General features: G+C 35.9%; 2 protein-coding genes across 2 annotated transcripts; both read right to left on the bottom strand.

The window, feature by feature from the left end:
• Positions 1 to 10,064: 10,064 nt before the first annotated feature.
• Positions 10,065 to 10,925, bottom strand: LOC145163918 (uncharacterized). Its single transcript, XM_079082657.1, has one exon. The coding sequence runs from the start codon at positions 10,923 to 10,925 to the stop codon at positions 10,065 to 10,067; it is 861 nt and encodes a 286-aa protein (XP_078938783.1).
• A 3,520-nt stretch (positions 10,926 to 14,445) lies between these two features.
• LOC145166360 (small ribosomal subunit protein uS4y) lies at positions 14,446 to 15,906 on the bottom strand. The gene is made up of 3 exons (XM_079085313.1): positions 15,755 to 15,906; positions 14,919 to 15,300; positions 14,446 to 14,835 (listed from the first exon to the last, which is right to left on the bottom strand). Exons 1-3 carry the CDS (start codon positions 15,780 to 15,782, stop codon positions 14,652 to 14,654), a joined length of 594 nt encoding a protein of 197 aa, XP_078941439.1. The 5' UTR covers positions 15,783 to 15,906; the 3' UTR covers positions 14,446 to 14,651.
• Positions 15,907 to 25,219: the final 9,313 nt, after the last annotated feature.

Here is a 25,219-nt window from a genome sequence, read left to right on the forward strand (position 1 = left end):
AGCAAAGTAAGTTACATTGCATTAGTGTGATGGTTGGTGGTGATATCCCTAGTTGGAACAGGGAGTTGTTGAAGCCTTATATAAAAGTAGGTTAGGGTAGCTTTTCCAGACAGACTCTTGGATAGAGTCTCATGGTATAGTCATTTTAAAGGATGTCAGTTTCAACGTCCGGTCACGAATCGGGTGCTTCAAATAATTGGTAGATCAGCTCGGAGCTCAAAAGATCTTGGATAGATCGAAAATGCAAATGTTTGGTCAGCAAAATAATTTAGGGTGGTAAGGATTTCATTTAGATTAAAGGGTGAGGAGAAGCCATATTGGATGTAAGTCAAAATGGTTTTGTATGTCAGGATGTCAGATAAGGTAATGGATTCTGGTATTTGAGTAGAGTAGTGGTGGTTGTGCATTATTGGTTAAGGTCAACGGGAGCAAGGATTCATTTGTCGCTAGTATGTGAGTTCTGCTAAGGATGGTTTCCATTATTAGAAGGCCATCGTATGTTAGAGTCGACTTTTATCAGGGATCTGGCAGATATGGTCGGATCGTCTGATTGCTTGGAAAGTAGCAAGGAGTGATTTCAAGGACGAAATCTAAATTAAGTGGGGGGGGTTTAACACCTTGTTTCGAGTCGTTTCATAATTCGGGACCGTGACCCGAAGATCAAGTATCATAAGGATTCGGGATTTGGGAAAGAGACGTTTAGACATATTTGGATGTGGGTAATGTAGATTACAGGATCCAAGAGTTTGGTTGGTGCTTTGGAGTCAAAGGGTAAAATGGGAAAAGTGGTGTTTCAGACTTCTTTTATGAATTAAGGAATTTAGTTCGATGTGTTTTGAGTCAAAAGTAATTAGATATGGTTGTATAGCTCCTCAACACCTTTTCGTGGATATAAAGATCATTGAAATCGGAGTTGAAACGAAGAAGTTGTGATCGTTTGAAGTTGGGGCGGTTTTGGGTTATGACACGTATGATGGACGTACTTGGCATTCATAGAGTACGATGGGCGTACGAAATGACCAAGCCCTATTTTTGTGGTTTGAGCCATATTTAAGCTCCTTAACTCCCCCAAACTCATTCCATTGTCAACCTCCACCTCTCCAAAACCCTCCCTTGAAACCCTAAACCTAGTTTGAGCCTTGTGAGCAAAAAGAATGTGTTCTCGAGTGCTTTGGAGTGTTCTTGGTGCATCTTGGAGGAGAAGGAGCTCATTGGAGAAGTGTTGGTTGCATTGGAGCTTGTAGATCCAGACTTGGTTCACCTTGATCTTTCTTCTAGAGGTAAAAAGCTTGAATTCTGATGATGCATTTGTTAGATCTAGCTAGTTTTCGGTGTTATGAGCTTTTGGTCACTTTAGTGCATAAAGTTTAGATATTGAAAGTTTGTTACCTTGTTATGGATAAAGTTGGAAAATATATCCATCTAAACATCATATTGATTCAGATATAAAGGTTGGAGACTTGGACTTAATGGATTAATTTGAAAAAGATGCACTTTTGGTCCCTTTGAGACTTAAATACTAGATCTTGGTTGTTTGGATCATTCTAATGGATAAAATTAGAAATTTTATCCATTATGGAGTCATTAGGAACCATAAAAATGTGACCTTGGTCCCTAGTTTTCCTCCATCCATGGTCTTGGATGTCTTAATGGGTTAAGAAGTTAGGGTTTTTGGATGTTTAAGACTTAATAGCCATGCAAGACCATAAAGTTGGAAACCTTATGGTTAAGGATATCATTTGAGGGTTAGATTTGGATTTTGGATGAAAGAGCTTAAAGGATTTAGCTCTTAATGGATTGAGAGGATGGCAGCTGTGTACACTAGGCATACCAAAGGGTACACTGTACATACTTGGTCAGCCCCTCGACTTCTAGTCAAGGCTTAGTACGCCCCGCGTACGTGTTGAGTATGCTCATCGTACTCAACTGAGTTGACCCAGTCGAATCCATTGACTTTTAGCTTTGACCAGTATTTTGACCAAGTTTGACCTAAGGGCATTTTGGGTAATTTGATTTATAGTTTGAGATTTGGGTTCCTGTTAATTGTATAGGTGATCGGTAGAGATAGCTTTTAGAGTCGTGATCGGTGCAACTATTCTTTCAGAATATGAGGTGAGTTTTCTCACTATATCCGTGGGTCGAAGGCACCAATGTTGGCCCATTACTTTGTTATGTAGAATGCTAGTTGTCTTTGTGATACTTGCGTGAAAGACGAGGATCTGGCCCTTGGAAATTGTATGTAAGACTGGAATTTGGCCCTCGACATTGCATGGAAAGACCATAAGGGTAGCCCATAGCAGTTGTATTTGACCGGGATTTGGCCCTCGACATTGCAAGGAAAGACCATGGGCGTTGCCCATGACACTTGTATGTAAGACTAAGATTTGGCCCTCGGCATTGCAAGGAAAGACCATAGGGGTAGCCCAATGCACTTGTATGTTATGGTATGTGGTACTTTGGGGAACTCACTAAGCTTTGTGCTTAAATTTTATGTTTATGGTTTCAGGTATTTCCGGTATGAAAGGGAAGGGCCCGGCGTGATTGCACCGCATCCACCAGAGTTTTTCCGCATTGGCAATTTTCAATATTTACTCTGATGTTTAAATAATATATTCACCTTGATCGGTTTTGGAACAACTCATTTGTATGGTTTATTGTTTTAAAAATGAAAATCTTACTATAAATTTTTGGGATGTTACACACATGTTCGTTTTCAACACAATTACGAATGAAGTGGTATCTTGTGTTTATGTGTTTACTTCTTCCGTGAAAAACAGGATTTTTCATGAGCTCTATTACAGACTTGTTATCCACCCTTAAGACCACCTTTTCTCGTGGTGTGTTCAAGATTTCTCCTAACATATCTTGAAGCCATATTGCTTGAAATGCAGTTGCATTGGCTGCCATGAACTCTACCTCACAAGATGACAATGCAACTATATCTTGCTTTTATGAACACCATGTTATTGGGGATGACCATAGTAAAATATATGACCAGTTGTACTTTTTCCGCCATCTGGATCAATATTGTGACTGTTGTCACTATAACCCACAAGCTTCTTTTGTCTCGTCCTCTCATACTTTATTTCGTGTCAGGTTGTCCCTCGTAGATACCTTAGAATTTTTTTGATTGCAACACCATGTGATTCTCTTGGACTTTGCATATATCGGCTTATAACTCCAACCGAAAATGCTATATCGGGTCATATTTGCAAGAGATACCTTAAACATCCTACCACCTTCCTGTATCGAGTTTGATCAATTTATGGTTCATCTTCACCCTTTTTCAACTTTCTTCCAGGTTCCATTGGAATGTGAGTTGGATTGCAATCATGTAAATCGGTTTCTTTTAGGATTCTTTGTGCATAAGCTTCTTGACTAATTGTAATTCCAGTTTCTTCTTTCTTAACTTCTATACCAAGGTAGTAAGTCAACTTTCCAAGATCTGACATATCGAAATTCTTTGACATTTCGATCTTGAGTCTTCTAATAATGCTCAAGCTTGTACCTATAACAAACAAGTCATCAACATAAACTCCCAAAATTAGTAAATTAGTCCCTTCATTTTTTCGGTACACCAATGGTTCTTTCTTCACCTTTGAAATTTCATATTCTTCAAAATTCCATCAAGATTCATATTCCATGCTCTAGGTTGCTTGTCTTAGACCGTATAGTGCCTTCGTGAGTTGATATACCTTATGCTCATTTCCTTTCTTTATATATCCTTCCGGTTGTGATACATAGACGGTTTCTTTAATTCACCATATAGGAACACCGTTTTGACATCTAAATGATGTAATTCACATCCATTAATAGCCGCTATAGCTATAAGAAAACGAATTGTTTCAATTTGAGTTACCAGAGCAAATACTTCTTGAAAATCAACTCCCGGTTGTTTCACGTAACCTTTAGCAACTAACCTTGATTTGTACTTGTTTATCGTGCCATCCACATTCTTCTTTATTTTGAAAACGCATTTAAGAACAATTGATTTCACCCCCGTAGGCTTCTCCACAAGCTTCCATGTATTATTTTTATTTATTGAGTCGATTTCTGCATTCATGGATTTGACCCACTCCTATTGCTTCTTTGCTTCTTCGACCGTTACTGGTTCATCATTGGTTGCTAATAAAAGTTCATCGAGTTCATCAATATCAAGTACATAATCTTGAAATCGTTTTGGAGGTACAATTGTTCTTGAAGGCCTTTGTAAACCGGTCACTGTTTGCGTTTTTTGTTGCAATGGTTTTGTTCATTATTGGATAAACTTGGTTGATCTTCATCTTCTTGATCATTCGATTCAAACTTTGTTTCATTGTTTGGATCTATCATATATAAGTCATCACTAGCTTCGATATTTTGGTTGTCCCATGGTATCGTGAATGAACCAAATTCTTCAATATTGGTTCCTGCATTTTTAATTCAATCTCACCCTTTGGTTTCATCAAAAATAATGTCTCGACTTACAATTATTTTTTGAGTTGTTGGGTTAAGTATCCGATAGGTTTTCATTCCCGGCTCGGAACCAAGGTGTACAAGTGATCTTTATCTTTCATCCAACTTCTTTAGATTCACCGGTTCTACTTTTGCATATGCGAGACACTCAAATATACGAACATTTTCTAAATTCGGCTTCTTTTTCTTGAATCTTTCGTACGGAGTTTCATCAACTAGGACTCGTGTGTACATGTGATTTATCAAATTTTTCGAGTGATTTACTTCCTCCCCCCCCCCCCCCAAGTAGTTTGGAAATTTCATAGCCTTCATTATGCTTATTGTCATTTCCATAAGTGTGTGATTTCTTCATTCCACCACCCTGTTTTGTTGAGGTGTGTATGGTGCTGTAAGATGTCGTTTTATGCCATGTTGATCACAAAAATTGTGAAATTCGAGTGATGTGAATTCTCCACCTCGATCACTTCTAAAAATATTCAAAGTCTTTCCCGTTTCATTCTCCACCAAAGCTTTGAATTTCTTGAAGTTTTCAAACGCTCCACTCTTTTATTTCATTAGATAAATCCACATGTATCATGAGAATCATCAATTAATGTGAAAAGGTACCTGTTTCCTCCCATGGTAGCTGGAGTAATTGGTCCATATAGATCATCGTGTACTAGATCTAATGGTTGATTTGCTTTGTACTTTGTCATGGTGGGGAACGATTTTCTAGTTTGCTTGCCCACCAAGAAAGATTCATATAATTGATTCTCATAATTGAAGTGTGGTAACCCTTTGACTAGACCTTTCTTTGACATTAATTTCATTAACTCGAAATAAAGGTGCCCAAGTATTGCATGCCATCTCCACGTATTCTAGCTTAGCTTTGAGTGAAGGCAAATAGGGATTCCAATTGTTAATTTTATCTTGTAGAGATGTTTTGGAGTTCTTTGAACCTCCATAAGCAAGCAATTGTTTTCAACGTGCATCATTAGATCATTGTTTTTCATCCGAATTTCGCATCCAACTTTCGTTGCTTGTCCAAGGCTAAGGATGTTAGTCTTGAGATACGGTATATAATAGATCTCCGTCATCAGTCGTTGTTGTCCCGACTTTCCTTGAAAGTGTTAGTGTAAAGACTTCGTTTTTCCTCTTGAAAGTTTCTTGTAAAGAAAAAGATTAATAGAAAATGTGGTGGCTGAGGCTCGAGTTGGACTCGATTCCCTTAAACAGATTCGCCGTCTGTTCCCAGGGTACAACAACCTTAACAGTGGTGTACTGCCGGATATTTTACTTGCCTGAAAGAGTCGTCGGAAGCAGGAGTACAGAGAAGGAGGAGAAAGAATAGTATTTTCATTTGTGTGTTGAATGAGATGGGAAATGTCTCATTTTATACTTAAATCGTGTAATGGAAACAAATCAATGATTGAACGATAATGCCAATAAATGCCATTAATTACGTAATTAATGCATCCGTTACAAAATTCAAAATAGGGACCAAAACTGTCAAGATTAGCAAAAATGAGGGTAGCGCTAGCCCGAGTTTTCGGAGCTGCATTCGTGTCCGCAGGTCGCGCCCATGCACAAGTTCGGTGTTTTTGGTCTACGAAATCCAAGATTTGCAACCCCCCCTGCACGCGGGTAGGAAGTGTAGTAAAACCATAGACACAAGCTTGTAAGCCTTTCATGCATTCAAGCTTATAAACCTTGTTGAGTTTGGTCTTTCTACCAATGTGGGACTCATTCCCACATTCATCTCTTTTTGCTAAATTTATTCTCAAATACCCTTCTTTGAGTATCGATATCTCATTCACATATACTCCATTTTGGACATATAATATATCGTTTCGAAGTCCTCGTGGAGGAGAACACAAACCCACTTAGAGTTAGTTATATATACAACATATGTATATATTTATATATGTCCAAAGTTAGTAAAATATAAATATTTATACTAAACTTTCCAACAATCCCCCACATGAATGGAGATCGATCTATGCACATGTAATTTCCAAACGAAATTTTCAACAGTTGAATCCTGCATAGGATAGGTAGGTATTACCCTTTGAACCCTCCCTTAAGATGTTACACTTAATCTCCTAGCAGTTAGTAGATCTCGATGTCTTTGAACTAAGCTGCCATTTATGTAGACGACAATGTAAATCTCACAGGACTCTCCCTGACAAGGCCATATCCTCATAGACATGTTCATTTTGGTCATGAACACTAACCTGGTACTGCAAGAGCTTTAGGAATTGTGCCCTTATAATTCCATTTGAAGAGACCCCACTTCTCTCTTACATAGGTGATTCCATGAATCATTAAAAACCATATGTTTAGCCTAATTTTGTCACTACATATAGGAATGGACTAGGAAGTATTGTTAACCCCCCCCCCCCCACACACACACACACACACACAGTGACCTGCCTCACTCATACAATTAGGTTATCCTTATGAACCCAGATCTTGGGATCTCCAGTCTTCTGGGTAAGGTTTCCTTTGCATGAATTTATTCATTCATGAGCTTTAGTCCCATTCCTCTTGACGACTTATAAACTACATCTCTACTCAAGCCTTTTGTAAGCGGATCTGCAATGTTATCCTTTGACTATACCCAGTCAACCGTGATAACCCCCGTAGAGATTAGTTGTCGTATCGTTTTATGTCTACGTCTAATGTGCCTTGATTTCCCATTATACATTGTACTTTGAGCTCTACCAATTGTCGATTAGTTATCACAATGTATACATATGGCCGTTACCGGCTTAGGCCATTTAGGGATGTCCTCTACAAATTGATGTAGCCACTCTGCCTCTTCAGCACAAATATCTAAGGCGATAAATTCAGATTCCATCGTGGATCTAGATATAGTTGTTTGCTTGGATGATTTCCATGCTACAGCATCACCTCCAAGTGTAAACACATATCCATTTGTAGATCTAGAATCTTTTATGTCAGATATCCAATTTGCATCTGTGTATCCTTCGATAACTGCTGGATGTCTGCCATAATGCAGTCCATATTCTTGCGTGTATCTCACATACCTTAGTAACCTAGTAATACTCTTCCAGTGTTCAGAATTGGGTTTACTAGTGTATCTACTTAGTCTGCTCACAGCATATGCTAAGCCAGGTCTGGTACAACTCATAAGATACATCATACTGCCAATAATTCTTCAATATTCCACTTGATTAACACTATCACCTCTATTTTTACGTAGATGTTGACTAGTGTCAGTTAGAGTTCTAGCTATGCTAGTATCTCCCTTAGAAAAAATTTCAAGAATCTTATCCACGTAGTGTGTTTGACTTAAAATCAAACCACTTTGGGTTCTTGTGATCTTGACTCCAAGAATCACATCAGCTAAACCCATATCTTTCATGTCGAACCTGGATTTCAACATATCCTTCGTAGATCTTATTATCTTGTCATCACTACCAATGATAAGCATATCATCAACATATAAACACAAGATGACATACCTATGAGTGGTGCTTTTCACATAGATACATTTATCACACTCATTGATTCTAAAGCCACTTTCCATCATGACTTGATCAAACTTTTGATGCCATTGTTTTGGAGCTTGTTTTAATCCATATAGAGACTTAACAAGTTTACAAACCTTGTTCTCCTGTCCCGAGGCAATGAAACCCTCAGGTTGCTCCATATAAATTTCTTCTTCCAACTCCCCATTTAGGAAAGCAGTTTTCACATCCATTTGATGAACTTGCAGGTTTCTAATGGCTGCAATGGCAAGAACTAATCTAATGGATGTTATCCGCGTTACTGGCGAATACGTATCAAAGTAATCTAGACCTTTTGTCTATAACCTTTGATTACTAGTCTTGCCTTGTATTTATCAATACTGCCATCAGGTTTCATCTTTCTTTTAAAAATCCAGCGGTAACCCAGTGGCTTGCTACCTGGAGGTAGATCCACTAGTTCCCACGTATGATTTTGTTAGATAGATTCTACCTCATTTTTTATGGCTTCTTTCCATTGAGGTCCCTCAGAAGAATTAACCGCCTCTTGGTAGGTTTTAGGTTCACTTTCCACCACATAGGTGTAAAAATCATCACCAAATGATTTTTCAACTCTAGCCCTCTTACTTCTTCTGAGTTCTATCTATTCTTCCTCGGATTGAGCTTGTTCTTCTTCTCGAACAGCTTCGTTGTTTGGTAAAGATGGGCTTTCAACTTCCTTGTTCAAACAAGGAAACACATCTTCAAAGAATGAAGCATTCCTTGATTCCATTATGGTATTCTTGTGTATTTCTGGATTCTTAGAATCATGCACAAGGAAACGATAAGCACTACTACTTTGTGCATATCCAATGAATACACAATTCACTGTTTTAGGTCCTAACTTTTGTACCTTAGGCGGTGGTACTACAACTTTAGCTAGGCACCCCCACACTCGTAAGTACTTATACGATGGCTTTCTTCCCATCCAAAGTTCATACGGTGTTTCATTCTTTTCTTTGCGAGGTATCTTATTTAAAAGATAGTTGGCCGACAAAATAGCTTCCCCCCCCCCCACATTGACTGGTTTACACCCGAACTTATTATCATGGCATTGACCATTTCTTTCAAGGTGCGGTTCTTTCTTTCAGCAATTCCATTAGATTGAGGTGAATAGGGTGATGTGAATTCATGACGAATTCCATTTTTCGCACAAAATTCAGCATAGGGAGAAACATATTATCCACTCCTATCACTTCTAACTACTTTAATTCTCTTGTTGAGTTGATTCTCAACTTCATTTTTGTACAAGACAAACTTGTCTATTGCTTCATCTTTACTCTTAAGTAAATATATGTAGCAATATTTTGTGCTATCATCGATGAATGTAATGAAGTATTTGTTTCCACCTTGAGTAGGAATTGACTTTAAATCACACACATCAGTGTGAATTAAATCAAGAGGTTCGGTGTTTCTTTTGATTGTTTGGAAAGACAATCTAGTTTGTTTCGCTTCAACACATGTGGGGCATTTGTGATTTGAGTCAATATTAAGTTTGGGTATGTATTCTAGTTTAATTAATCGCTTAATAGAATTGTAATTTACATGTCCTAAGCGACCATGCCAAACATTTGAACACTCAAGCAAATAAGCAGAACTAGAACTTTCATTATTCATTTTGTTTGTCACCATTACATTCAATTTGAACATGTCATTCAAGGCATATCCTATTCCCACAAACATACCATTTTCGGACAAAACAAACTTGTCCGACTCAAACACTAGCTTAAAACCAAATTGGTTCAACAAACCACCCGACACTAGATTCTTACGAAGTTCAGGAACATAAAAAACATCCCTAAGCTTCACTTCTTTCCTCGAAGTCATTTTTAGAATGACATAACCAACACCTTTGATATCTGTGGTAGCTGCATTTCCCATGTAGAGCTTTTCACCATCTTCAACTTCTTTGTAGGTGTTGAAAACACTCTTGTCATGACACACATGACGAGTAGCCCCCGTGTCAATCCACCACTCCTTTGAATTTGTATTCATGAGATTCACTTCAGAAACCATAGCCGTGAGATCAGTTATCATGGCCACCAACTCCATGTTGTCATTCACCATGTTTGCTTGAAGGTTTTCCCTCTTAGGTTGTGATCACTCCGAAGCCTTGTGACCCGGTTGGCCACAGTTGTAGCACTTGAACTTCTTCTTGAAAGTTCCTGCCTTGGGTCCTAGGTTTTTGCCCTTTGCTTTGCCTTTGTGAGGTCCGTTGCTTTTGCTCTTGGAAGTTTGACCAGCTTCCACCATATGAACCTTTGAAGATTTAACTTCACTGCCTTTCTTTAAGGTCATTAGATTGTCTTCCTCAATCCGAAGACGCACCACCAGTTCCTCCACAGACATCTCATTTCGCTTATGCTTAAGGTAGTTTTTGAAGTCTATCCAACCAGGAGGAAGCTTTTCAACCATTGATGCAACTTGTAATGACTCATTAAGATCCATCCCTTCTGCATTGTTATCATGTATGATGACCTGAAGGTCTTGGACTTGACTCATAACAGATTTTGAGTCAACCATTTTGTATTCCAAGAACTTATCAACAACATGCTTCTTAGTTCCAGCATCTTCTATCTTATACTTCCTTTCCAAAGACTCCCATAGTTCCTTAGCAGTTGCAACTTTACAATAAACATTGTAAAGTGCATCAGTTAGCCCATTCAACACATAGTTGCGGCACAGAAATTCTGAATGCTTCCATGCATCCACTGCATTCACAGATTGAGCATCAGCCTGCCCCTCACCAATTACAGGAGCAGTTTCTGTTAGCAACTGAGCTATGTTCAAGGTGGTCAAGTAGAATAGCATATTCTGCTGCCACCTCTTGAAGTTGAGACCAGAAAATTTTTCAGGTCTCTCAGCATTATTGGCCATGATGTTTGGAACCGGTGCATTTGGGTTCACAGGAGGGGTAGCACCAGCAGCAGGAGTTCCAGTAGCAACAGGAGTTCCAGACATTCTGAAAGAGTCGTAACCACAGTAAAATAGATTACAGGAAAAAATCGATACAAAATCCATTTAGAATAAAAGAACAGAAAAAACGAAAGTTTTAGAACAAAATAGGAATCTGTTTAAGACTATTAGTGTAAAGACTTCGTTTTTCCTCTTGAAAGTTTCCTGTAAAGAAAAAGATTAGTAGCAAACGTGGTGGCTGAGGCTCGAGTTGGACTCGATTCCCTTAAACAGATTCGCCGTCTGTTCCCAGGGTACAAAAACCTTAACAGTGGTGTACTGCCAGATATTTCACTTTCCTTAAAGAGTCGTCGGAAGCAGGAGAAAGAAGAGTATTTTCATTCGTGTGTTGAATGAGATGGTCAATGTCTCCTTTTATACTTGAATCGTGTAATGGAAACAAATCAATGATTGATTGGACATGAGAGTTTGCAAGCGGGCTTCTTGAACACGTGTTGCTCCAACGTGCCTTGCCTTAATTGCATCCCAAAGTTTCTTGGTTGTATCTTGATCACCTATTTGAATGATCAAGCTCTCCAGAAGTGATTGGTATAGCAATCTCATGGCTAAGTCGTTTTTTCTCAACGTTTGTGGTGGTTCCTGGGTCAATTCGTTCCCAAGCTTTGTGAATCCTTAGCACTACCTTCATCCTCATAACCTAAACTGTGTAGTTTGTAGCTGTCAACATCGGGAAGTGAATAGAGGTTGCTCCGATTTCCTTTGATGGTGTTGAATTCGAGGACTCACCCGACATGGTGATCACTCAAATCAGAAAAGAAGAACTCGAAATCAGGAGACTGATTAATAGAAAGCAAGAATCTTGTTCTATGAAAAAAAACAGGAAGCAATCGATTTATGTTTTGTATTAAACAAAAAAACGATGAAGTTATTGTTCACAATTTATTGTTCATGATTTGAACACTATTTTATCGATTGAGGTATGAAAAAAGAAAACTGATAATCTAATGCTTTTGTTGACTGAACCAATTACCAAGTAATCGATTATACAAGAATTTACTTCAATTTATTACCCCTTTAATCAGAACGTGAATACAATAGGAAAACTAAATCGATCAAATAGTAATTGGAAACTTGAATTATGTATGATTGATTAAGAAAACAGTGATCGATCAAACTTGAATTCACTTCAATTAACTCTCAATTGATCGGGTATTCAGATAGGATGATGACTGAAATCAAATATGATAATGACTAAAATCAGATACAATGTGGAAGATCAACTTTTGTCGACAGAAATCCTTTATCGAGAACGATATTTTTCGATCACTTCCTTCCTTGTTTCAGTCGTTGGATATCTTTTTTATTGGCTCTGATACCAATTCAAGTGTAGAACACAAACAATTAATCAAACTAACTCTTTGATTAAGTGAGAAAATAACTCAAAAGTCAATTGGTTTCTGCATACATTAACATGACTCATTATCTATGTATATGTATATACTCCTAAACTACCAAACTTGTAGAATAAGAATAAGAGTAAGACTAGGAAACTTAAACCAACTTACTTAAACCCCAAGAAATTGGATCCTAGAGTCCTACTTGACTTAGGAATTCCAACATGTCATACAAAAATAAAATTCATCGATATGCATTTTTTGGGTTTCAAGGATAACAAAGAATACCGGTACTTTGGTTTAAGTAAAACTATGATCGTCCAATTTACATATGCATAAATTACGTATATCAAAGTATATTAGGGAGTAAAGGCGATAAGATTAATGGATAGGTCGAGTTAAAATGACTTCTCTGTTCACGTATTTTACTTTTATAAATAATTCATCCAATTAATATATTAAAAATATGTCATGGAAATAATAATATACTTTTAATAAAATATTAGAAAATTATAAGATTTAAATATCTTTTTGATAACTTCAGTTCATTTGAATGATATGGCCTGGTTACACCTCGTTTTACTTTTAAGCTAAATTTCTAAATTTTACTAGTATTAGGAATAAAATATAATTTAAAAGTGTTTTTAAACGATGCACATAAATATTATATGCGTATGGGTTCGTCTCCATACGCTAAACTGGGTTGCCTAAAACCTGTCTTGGACCTGGGCCACAAATTGGTATCCTGATTTAACTCGTCTTAAAATATGTCCCATATATAAATCGGTTCGAATTGGTTTGCCACAAAAACGTTTTTTTTTTTTTTTTTTTTGGTAAGATTTAAGTTATAACAATTATTTTACTCAAAGAAAATGTATTTATATCGTGTCAGATAATAAAATATAAGAAAAAAAGCAAGTTCGAATTTTATTTTTCTTCAACAGTTACGATATTCTTATGTTGGTGTAGTCGTATTGTCATCTTCTTCGCGATAATTTTGGTCTTTTTTGGTGCCTTTGAATTATTTTTCATCTTCCAGTTTGACATCTTCATCATAGTGATCGCCATAATCTGTAGTAATAGAGGCAACCTTTTTCTATTTCTTGTTCTTGTATCTCATTTTTAATATGCTTGTCTTTTTAACATCGCCTTCAAATACTACGTTATCTTAAGTTATCTTTCAAGCACATACACACTTATCATTGATTGCGGTGTAAGTTTTGTTCTCTGTTGTATATTACCATGAATTTTAAAACTACCGTAGAAGCTTAGATGGTTGTTAAATCTCAAACAATTGCTGCCAACATCGAAAAATTATGGTTATATTTCCACCATACCGACAAATTTACATTTTTTAATTCCGAATTACTTGCAAAGCTCATAAAAATCATGGAAGTTTTTGGATGTCATGCCCATGGCTTAATCAGCAACCACCTCTCTTCCTAATGTAAACAAAATTTCCATGTTTTTTTAACTAGATACTCGCATATTCAAAAGATTCTAGCAAGAAACTAAAACCAAAAGTATCAATTACAAAAGACATGTTAACCAAACATTCCAATTCACATTTAGTTTGGAAGCTCGATTGTTAACCCAATTAAAAAATAAAAAAAAAAAAAAAACTGTTGTTTTCTTCTTAGTTTATTATATAATTTTGTATACTTTTATCAACTTCACTCAACTCTACATAATTTTCTCTAAAAACTTTCCACTTCACTCAAATTCTTCGGTTACCTTTAATGAAATCCCGATGCGACCAATAAAACTAAAACTATCAACATTATTATTCAGTGCAACAATTATCATTATTATTATTTATAATATTATTTTAGATTTTTTTGTTTTAAACTAACAAAATTTATTTTTATTAAAAAAAATGTTATGTTTTATTTATTTTATATTTTCTAAATTAGTTAAAAAAAAAATAATGATGTAAATGGATAATTTGATCTGGGTTGGAAAAAATATGATATAAAAAAGCTAATGTTAGGTGAGGAGGGATGGGCTTATCCTCCCAAGGATCAACTATTTTAGCTAATTTTTTCGCTGTTCCAAAAAAAAAAAAAAAAAAAAAAAAAGCTAATTTTTCTTATAATGTTAAAGTGGTTTCAACTACAGTATTAACTTTCCATAAACTGTTCGATGAAATGCTATCGAACATGCACAAGTAATTGGTTGGACCACTTTAAATCCCAAGATTCAACACAATTTTTCCAACTCCAGTTCATAATCTATCATTAACTGAATCCACAAAAAAAAAACAAGTAAACAAAACCAACAAAAAATCTTCCAAAAGCATTCAAAACTTCCTACAAAAGAGTTATTATCAAGATAACAAAAGGACTCATAATAAACCTCATAACATCTCTCAAGCTTTTCATTCTTCATCATCCTCATCAGCATCTCCACCAGAAGCCTTCTTTGCAGCCGCCTTCTGGTTCTTCCTCTTCACTCTTCCAGGTCTGCCACCTCCAAATGGACTCGTGAGTGAAAAGTCAATATGCTTCTGTGAGTCAACTCTCACCATGAAAGAAGGCACATTCACAACTTGCCTTCCCACCCTACAAAAACCAACATCCAAATCATCATTAAAAAGTTAAAACTCTTCAACAATATATAAAAACTATGATCATTATATAAATACCTTATGTGTCTTTGCTTGATGAGGACTCTAGCATGGTGGATTGACTTTGCCATACCAGTCTTGAACACAAGTGTCTGAAGGCGACGTTCAAGGAAGTTTTCAACAGTCAAGGCAAGAACATAATCGAGCTTGTTTTGACTCTCATCCAAGAGTCCATATCTGTTCATCCTTCTCATTAGGGCTTCACCTTCAAAGATCCTACGTGGGTCTTTTTCTTCAAGGGTTAGAAGCATTCTTGCAGCATTTCGGATTCTGCTAAGTGCGTATTGCACCCTCCATAGCTCCCTTTTGCATCTCAAACCATACTCTCCTACTAGCTTCAACTCAGCATCCAATCGTTCCTTCTCATAAGGGCGACGTGGCTTCTTGAAGGTTTTTCCATCTGAAATAGATTTTGGTATTCAGTTGTAATCAGTTTGATAGTGCTTCAATGTTTCTTAGATTATCAATTTTATAAGCAAGAACTGAAACAGATCATACGATGTAGACAAAATCAAACCACTCAAGCAACGTTTGGTACTTTGATTGATGTGAGAATGAACATATACACTAATAGAAATTCGGAAATCCTAAATAAGCAGACTTCAATGAACAATAGATTATAGAACCATTGGCAAATTACTGAATCAGACATCAATTCAACTGTAACACTCAATCATACGACTTAAATCGACATATATTTTTCGTTCTAAGAAATAATTCTAAGCATCTGGATGTCAAATTGGACAGGAGAAATGGGTTCTCATGACTTAAAACCTAAAACGAACAGATGAAAAGATAGAATAAAATGATGTATGTATAGAATCCATATATTAAAGAGAAAGATATAAACTTACAGTTGCGGTAGAAAGAGACGTGAACCATCGTTGTTCAACGTCGATACGGCGGCTACTTGGTTGATATTCTCCTCACTACCGGCGGCCTCCTCCCTCTGCGCTGCTTCTTAGGTAGAGAAGGTCGTAATGAAACCCTAATGCAAATATATAACATTAGGGATGGGGGCAATGGCGTTAACAAATTTGATTTTGAGCCGTATGTGGGCTGATTGGGTTACTCCTTGGGCCTTCATTTCTACCATTCTAGTTTGAGAATGATAAGAAAAAAAAAAAAAAAACAATGTAAGATATTGGACAATAAGAAAAATTATCAGTATATTTATAAATTCATAAAGTTCGATTAGACGTTCCCAAAACTACATAATCGTCTTAATTGTGTTATTTTCAAGATATATCGGCGAATGTATTTTTGGAAGTTTTCAGGCTAACCGGAGTGGAAGCAGGAAGACGCATGAGTTGCTGACGTAGAAGGGTGCAAGACGCGTGAACACCGCCCCTAGGGGCGGTGCTCTGGGTGTGACGTGGGTGCAAGGATGGAAGAAGACAGCCAATGGGAGAAGAGGAACTTGGCAACGGTCATTTCGACCAATTTTCTACCGTTGCATACTAAAAAAAATCAATTTAAAAACCTATCAACTACGACTATAAATATCTACTATTTTACTAACATTTTACACTACAAAAACACACTCTTCTCATATATTCTTTATTTTCTACCTATGGATCCAAATCAAAATACCTCACTCACTCTAAACACTCCAAATGATCCATTAGCAAATCTTGGTTACATGCAATTGATAACATCTTCGATCAACAACAACATTTATTCACCAATCTTCCATATCATTCACACTACTACCAACAACAACAACCACCACAATTCAATCAACCCCAATTTCAAGACTTTCAACAACAACCTTCTCTGCAATTTCAATCCCAAGCTTCTCAACGTCAACAATTTCACGCACAAGCTTCACAATCATCTCAAGTCTCATTATCTTAATCTCAACCTATAAACCTCGACAATGAAGACGACGACGAATGGGTGAAGAAACACAAGCAAATCGTAGAAGGCAAAAAATATCAAAAGATCCAAAAAAAACTACGCATTTGACCGAAGAGGCAGAGAAAGCATTAGCTAAAGCTTGGATTTTCATATCACAAGACGGGATGTCGGCAACGCGCAAACGGGTCAATTTTTTGGAATCGTGTTTTAGACCACTTCCACGCTTTATTAGGAAGGAAAACGAACCGGACATACGACTCGGTCAATGCAAAATGGTGTGACCTTAGAGCGACTTGCACCAAATTTAACGACGTATTTGACAATTTTAAAAATATACATAGAAGCGGTAGCAACGATTTCAACATTTTATCAACCGCGTTATACCAATACAAAATTACCAACAATGGTAAACCATTCGACAACCAAAAAGCATGGGAAGTTTGGCGTAATGGTCCAAAATGTGTTATTTATCCCGAAATTGTGCATTCGGGATCTACCACCGGCTCCAACAAAAGGGCAAGAACTTCGTAGTCGGACATTGGTGTTAACCTCGACCTCAATGATGAGTTCGACGCCACCGAAGGGGAGGGTCCACCGGACGTCCAACTTCGTCGACCACCGGGAAGGGACAAAGTGAGAAAGGGGGCGTCTTCAAGTGGAAAATCAACCAACGAGGATGCGCTAGCGGACAAAATAGACAAAACTCTATGTTTTTTAGAAAAAAAAAATTGAATCAATGGAGGAAGCTCGTCGGCGAAAAATGGCACTCACCGATCTTCAAATTTCAAACACGAAGCCGCAAATATAGAGTTTCTAACGATTACGACTATAAAGGACAGGAGATGAATTAAAGAATCGTACTGCAACTGCTAAAGAGAGATCAGAGCACCCGGTTCGTCGTGAACCTTCTCTCATAGATTCCCTTCACCAAGTCATCGCCAAAGATTGGTTTGGAACTTTCTTGAAGCATCAAGCCTGGCATCCCACAACCAGCGTAGTCCAGGCGAACTCAATAATCTGATTTCCAAAACTGTGCCCAGCCAGCCTATCCCATATCGAGCACTTATCAACGATCGACGTGACATAAGTCAAAAGACAATCTAGTTCCAAGCGAAATGGGTGTCTCCCTAAGCAAGGTCGACTCGCTCGCTTTTTGTCTCCCCCAGGTCGACTATCGTGTATCCTCTCACGGGATACGCTTGTGTTTCCCTCCCAAAGTCGGGAAACTAGTTGTCATCCTCCTCTCAAAAGGGATCGCACTTTCAGTGCTTGGAATTGCTTGAGAGATCACTGAAACCGGACCTCGACCCGGAAAATTTAAGTGAATTTTTAAAAAATCAACAAAAAGTTCTCGAAAAATATCGCAACTAGATTCTATGTTTTTTATGTTTTTTTTAGTAATTTAGGTTTAATTTTCTATGTTTTTTATGTTTTTTTAGTAATTTAGGTTTAATTTTCTATGTTTTTTATGTTTTTTTTAGTAATTTAGCTTTAATTTTTATTTTTTTAGGTTTAATTTTCTATGTTTTTTAATTAATGTAATGTGGTTTTAATTAATGTAAAATATTTATTTATGTTTGACAAAACTTCATAAATGGTCCCTGTGGTTTCAAAAATCTGAAGTTTGGTCCCTAAGTTCAAAAAACCTAACAGATGGTCCATGTGGTTTCAAAACTTTTAACAAACGGTCCTTTTTGCTAACTCCGTTAGCTTTTAGCCGTTAACTATTTTTTTATTATAATATTCTAAGGGCATTTTTGTCATTTCACTTTTGTCTTATTTAATATATATATATATATATATATATATATATATATATATATATATATATATATATATATATTAAACCTAACCCCCAACCCGTTTTCTTCCCCACCAGACCTATCTCTGCCCCTGCCCTTCGTCTTCATCCTTAGTGACAAGAAATCGAGGGTTTGGTGTTTCGATTAACATCCTATGAACCATCCTATTAACATCCTTGACCACATAATCAGGCTTGAAGATATCAATTTCGCAAGTAACAAACTCAAGTGCAGTTTCGAGAAAACGAAGGGGTCCGATGAAATCGTGTGTGCGTATGTGAATTCGGAACTAAAATCAACTCCCTAGTTAGTGAAAGTCCTCTACACTTGTGTGTGTGTTGGATCTTGTTCCTCCTGCGACTACAAGGCATCATCTCTTTTGTTCCAATCAGGTTTGTATATGTTCAAGATTTGATTTGCAGGTGTGTTAATTTGATATGCTCAAGTTTTGATTGCATTTGTCTGGTGGAAGTACTATGTTAGAAACAGTTTTTTGATTTCAGTGTGTTAATATTGATTTATGATCAAGCTCGATCCTGATGTTAACAAATAGTGGGGTTCAATTGATAATTGGCATCAGAATGGAATCATAGGTTTTAGGCGCTTGAACTTGAACATGAATCGGAATGGAATCAGAGGTTTCAGCCGTTTCGACACCAATGGCGACGGAAAGATTTCTGTTGAGGAGCTGGTCCACGCTGTAAGGCACTAGGATCCGACATCTCTGTTGAAGAGACGGAGCAAGTGATGGCTAAACTTGACACAGACTGCGACAACTTCATCAACCTCGAGGAGTTCGTCGGATTCTACAAAGCAAACGTCGGAGACCAAGAGGGAGGAATCAATGAGTTCCATGAAGCGTTTGAGTTTTACGATTTAAACAAGAATGGGTTGATCTCGTCAACTGAGTTGCATCAGATCTTAACTTGGTTGGGGGAGAGATGTACGGTTGATGATTGTGTGACAATGATCAAGTCGGTGGATTCCGACGGTGATGGATATGTCAATTTCGAGGAGTTCAAAGAGATGATGTTGAAGAGTTGATGATGATCATCTTTCTTGAATCTTCCTGTAAATAAGTGTTTGATTTCTGATAAATAGTGTCGGATTAGAAAGATGAATATGAATAATGAAATATGAATTAGGGAAATTCATTGATCCAATTCATATAAATTAAAATGTGGAATTGCTCTTGTAATTGAATGTATCTGTAGCTTTGTTAATTTCAATTAATGGAATCTTGATTTTGGGTTGGCTACATGAAGAACAAACGATTTGGTATTCATGTTCCTGAGAGAGAAAGAGAGAGAGAGAGAGAGAGAATTAAATTATATATATATATATATATATATAAAATAAGACAAAACATCATAAATGGTCCTTGGTAGTAAAATGACAGAAATGCCCTCAGAATATTATAATCAAATAATAGTTAACAACCAAAATCTAACGGAGTTAGCTCAAAAGACCGTTTGTTAAAAGTTTTAAAACCACGGTGACCATCTGTGAGGTTTTTTGAACTTAGGGACCAAACTTCAGATATTTGAAAACCATAGGGACCATTTATGAAGTTTTGTATTTATGTTTTAAATTATATTTTTAATTTAATTTAATGTTAAAAAAATTAAAAAATTAAAAAATATATTGTAGAGTGGTAACCATTTCCAATGTCTAGTGGGTTGGTGGTGGGTTTGTAGTGGAGCTGACGTGACGTTGAGTTGACAGTGCTTTTTCGGTGGCATGGGTGTAACCACTCCCCATAGCCTTAGGAGTTTTAAATTTTAGAACGAATTACTGAAATCGTCCCCATGGTTTGTCAAAATTGCACGTTTTGTCCCTAAGGTTTTTTTTGCACTCGGACCATCCCTATAGTATGATTTTATTGCGTTTTTCGTCCCTAACCGATTTAAAATAACCTAAACACCCTTATTAATTATTTTATTTGTTTTATTTATCATTAACCTATTAAAAAAATATTTTAATAGGTGGGCCCACCTAACCCCTTATTATCCCTACTCCATATGTACTTCATCGGCCCCAACTCTCTGCCTCCCTCTTCCTCACCGGAAACCACCATGGATTACATGCTTCCTTACCGGAAACCACCACCACTCTCTTTGTTTGATGTTACAGAAGACCGAATCGGAGCAGACGTGACGTGAGGTGGTGGAGTTAATGGTGTTCGATCACCTGTGACGTGAAAATCTCTAGTGTCTCTGCCTTCTCCCCAACGTCGTCTTCCTCACCACTCTCAGCGGTCGGAGCTGCTAAATCGCCATCTCCATCTTCCGATGAATCAATGTCCAAGCCCTAAATCGCATTTCCCTTCTTATCGTTGCCTCCATCCAAGCCCTAAATCGACACTATCAATGTCCGACAATCCTACCACACGCAAAAGATTTAAGCTTTAAGCATTCAAAATCTTATTAATGTTGATTTCAGGTTTGATTTTAGGATTTGTCTTTGAAGACGATTTACAAATTCATATACCTACCTTCTTCCTTGTCAGATTTACAGAAACGAGAACCAAAAACCGATGAACTCTGGGTTTTTTTTTCTAGATTTACTGAAACAAAAATTCTGTTTGGGATTGTTTTGAGAAATTTTGGGATTGTTCTTAATGTATATTTCAGAGTTTTACAGATTTTTGTTATTTTCTTATGTATTTTTTCTAGAATTATTATGATTGTTCTTGTTCATTTTTTCTGGAATTTTTTGGATTGTTAGTGGTGTTGATGGTAGTGGTGTAATGTTGTTGGTCATGGTGGTGGTAGTCAATGACAAAGGAGGTTGTGTCGATGGGGACATTGGTGGTGTCGGGGATAGTTGATGGCAGTGGTCGTGGTGGTTGACGGTAGTGGTAGGTAAGGGTGATGGTTGTCGGGTAGGTGAGAGACGAAGAGAGGTTATTCTAGAAAGAGGATAGACAAAAGAAAGTTGTTTTTTGGCGTTGGTGAGTGGTAGTCGGCGACTGATGGTGGTGGCCGATAACTGGTGGTGTCCAATGACCGGTGGTGGAGTGGTTGGATTAGGAGTGCAAGTGGGTCCCACTAGTCAATTAATCAAATAATTCATTTTGCTTTAATAAAAAAAACTGAAAAATGAAATATCAAGGGCATTATAGTCATATCCTACCAGGGAGGGACTTTCTCCGTAAGAAAATCAAAACTTGGGAACCATCCGAGTGCAAAAAAAAAAGATAGGGACCAAACACGAAATTTTGGCAAACCACATGGACGATTTCAGTAATTTGTTCTAAATTTTAAACAAAAAGTTTATAATTAGAATTATTACACATTAAATCTAATAGACTCATACTTACACACGAGACAAAACAATCAACTAAAGAGATATTGATATCACTGCCACCAACCATATATGTTTGTCTTCATAAAACATTTATTAACTACTTAATAGTAAATGAGTTGTCATCTTAGTTTGCCTTTGTTTGTTATGATATCATTGAATATGATGTATGTATTCAATCATTCTCATTAACGTTCATATATGTTTGTTGATTGGTGAATATGAATAAGATTATCAGACATATTTGATCATCATGTCAATGTGGCAATATACTCATATCTATTCAATTCGTGAAAAGATCCGATCGATATTGCACTCCAAATTAGATTAACAAATCTCATATTGACTATATGTATTCATCATCAAGATGGAGATCATATTTGATAGTAGCATTTAGCCATTTATAAATGTCTTGCTCAAAACAACTTTTAAATACATCAAGATATAATATTTCAGTTAATCAACAACCAACATATATCTTAGGTCGAAGGATATATAGACGCGATTCATTTTTTAGATTTACCTAAGGTCCATATAGCCGCAATTACTTAAGTGTGATACATTAGAATCTTATATACTTCACTTCCATTATTTTGGCCTTCAGTTGTGATTATAAGGTAGAATCATCCTAAGAGGACAGTAAATATAACACATTTGTTATAGGGGTAAATTTATTTTATTTAAAATAAAAACTAAGAAAAATAAATTAATAAAATAATAATCTGACTAAAAGTAATTTTGGTGAATTTGTTAAATTAAGTTATTAAAATTAAATTAAATTGGAAATTATGATTTATTTGATTAAACGTGAGAAAAAATAGGTTTAACCCTTATTTAATTATTTTTAACCATCTTTGGACTAATTTTCTTAATAAGTAGATGGTATGTGGATAATATTTTAAATATTTTATTGTTAGTTGAATGTTAGGTCATTTCATAGTCAAATAATAAAAGTCGAAACTAATGGACTAAATGTGCAAATTAGTAAACTTAAGAATAGTGTCTTTAAATTTCTGTCTCCGTGTAAAGATATCACAGAGACTAAGGGTCAATTTTGAAGACTAAAGGGAAGTTGAAGTCAATTGGATGAGTTAATAAATAGCTCAAATTCCTAGCTTAAAGTATGAATCTCTAATTATCTACCTTATCTAGCAATCTAGGATTTCAAATGATTGCAAATTCAAGATTCTATAGTGGAATTGGTGTTAGAATGAACTTATAGCTTTGATTTTATCATTATATTTTGAATCACTCATCATTTCATACAGTGTTGCTCGTTTTCAACTCTATAGGGCTTTTATGAACCATAGATAATGATGAGGATGTAATTATGCATTAGTATTGGAAGTAATTATGCATTAATAAGTAGATGGTCTATGGATAATGTTTTAAATATTTTGTTGTTAGTCGAATGTTAGGTCATTTAATGGTCAAATAATAAAAGTAACAACTAATGGACTAAATGTGCAAATTAGTAAACTTAAGAATAATATCTTTAAATTTTGTCTCATTGTTTGCATTTGCAATGACATGTAGAGAGATTAGAGAGAGTAAGGGTCAATTTTGAAGACCCGAAGGAAGGTTGAAGTCAATTGGATGAGCTCAAATTCCTAGCTTAAAATATAAATCTTTAGTTATCTACCTTGTCTAGCGATCTAGGATTTTGAATGATTGCAAATTCAAGATTCTATATTGGAATTGGTGTTAGAATGAATTTATAGCTTTGATTTTATCATTAGATTTTGAATCACTCATCATTTTCCTATATTGTTGCTCATTTTCAACTCTATATGGCTTTTATGAACCGCATATAATGATGATGAGGTAATTATACATTAGATTTCGATTATAATCGACTAGTTATTATGTAATCATATATTAGACTTATCTAAGTTAAGACTTCGTTCTATAAAGCGTGAACTTCATTCGTTGAAGATTTTGAGTTTTGACTCTTTTGAGCTTTCAAGGAGTTTTAGCTCGAGTTATGATTTGAATTGATTTTTTAAACCATCAGAACCTTAATTACAAACATTAATCAAGTTTACATCATGTTAAAACAAATAATAAAGTTAACTGTTTGGTTGCACTAAAGGGTAGCACATGGTAAGCAGGGTCGAATCCATATGGACATGACTGAAAAGCCAATGCCTTTTTATGACAGACACACATTAGTCAAAACAGGAAAATTAAAAAAAGGGGGTCGAATAAAAATACAGTGTAAATAACAAATTGTAGAATAATAAAGTGCATAAAATAAAACTTGAGAAAATTCAATATTAAAAGTCGTTTAAATTTTGTTGCGACTCTCCTAATGATGCAGTTAATCCATATATGTTTATTTAATAAGCATTCTATTTAAGTTGGTATTAAAACTACTAACAAGCTCTATCAATTATCTTTTACCAAATTATTTAACCAAAACAAGTTTTATGAGTTAAGACTAACTTTTTACTAACTTAATCAAATCTCTATACATATTAAAGTAGAAACCTACTTACATCACCTAAAACAATCTGGCTTCAATGTTTTTCATTGATTATTTTAAACCACTGGATCAATTTTGTTGATGTCATTGTAACAAAAGGGAACTACAAATACACCTTTGTTACCGTCTATAACCATTTTTCCTCCAAAATAGGGATTGCTCTCTTCCTCTTTCTCTCTCTGATGAAGATAATATCAAGAGCCGATGATCTCTCAAATTTCTATCACATGTTCTTCCTCCTCAAGAGCCGATGATCTCTCCAATTTCTATCAATGTTCTTCTCCATCAATGCATCTCCTGCATCATGTTTGTCACCAACAACTTGAAATTGAGATTCACTACCAAAGATTATTCCTATTGCGTTTTTCTTCTTCTCAAGGTATTTGAATTTTTATGAGTCTGCAACTGGTTTTCCATTTTGATTATTCTAAAGGGAATTTTGATTTGAATCACTCTTATTTGGGTTTTAGGTTTATATTATGCGTATCCGATTTATGTTTCTGAATTAACTAAGTATGTTATGTATTAAGTCAAAAAAACACTAATGTGTTCTTCAAATTTGAAGACAGCAGTAGGTCAGAACACAGCCGATGGCATTGTTACCACCTACACATACTATGATTATACTTCTGGATTCATCCATCAGTGCAATCTTACTGATTTAGAGGTACTAATTTTGATTTCTACTACCAAACTTTCTTATAATTCGTCAACATTTAGGATATTTACCCTAATTAAAAGAAAATTTTGTTTGGAATCATATTGATTAGTTCTGTTTTGCAGCATGATACAATTATATTTCAACTATTTTTTAAAAGTATATACACATTATATCATCCTACTTTGCAATTCTTCAATAGGATCCC

Source organism: Lactuca virosa, chromosome 3 (genome assembly GCF_052849685.1).
Source record: "Lactuca virosa cultivar CGN04683 chromosome 3, Lactuca_virosa_CGN04683_v6, whole genome shotgun sequence".
Classification (NCBI taxonomy): domain Eukaryota; kingdom Viridiplantae; phylum Streptophyta; class Magnoliopsida; order Asterales; family Asteraceae; genus Lactuca; species Lactuca virosa.

What these genes read in the sequence shown, in the direction of transcription:
- LOC145163918 (XM_079082657.1), bottom strand. Translation starts at nt 10,925, where the DNA reads ATGTCTGGAACTCCTGTTGCTACTGGAACTCCTGCTGCTGGTGCTACC.
- LOC145166360 (XM_079085313.1), bottom strand. Translation starts at nt 15,782, where the DNA reads ATGGTTCACGTCTCTTTCTACCGCAACT. An exon ending in CGTCTCTTTCTACCGCAACT is followed by an intron (nt 15,301 to 15,754) that starts GTAAGTTTATAT and finishes AATCTATTTCAG; the next exon opens with ATGGAAAAACCTTCAAGAAG. An exon ending in ATCAAGCAAAGACACATAAG is followed by an intron (nt 14,836 to 14,918) that starts GTATTTATATAA and finishes TGGTTTTTGTAG; the next exon opens with GGTGGGAAGGCAAGTTGTGA.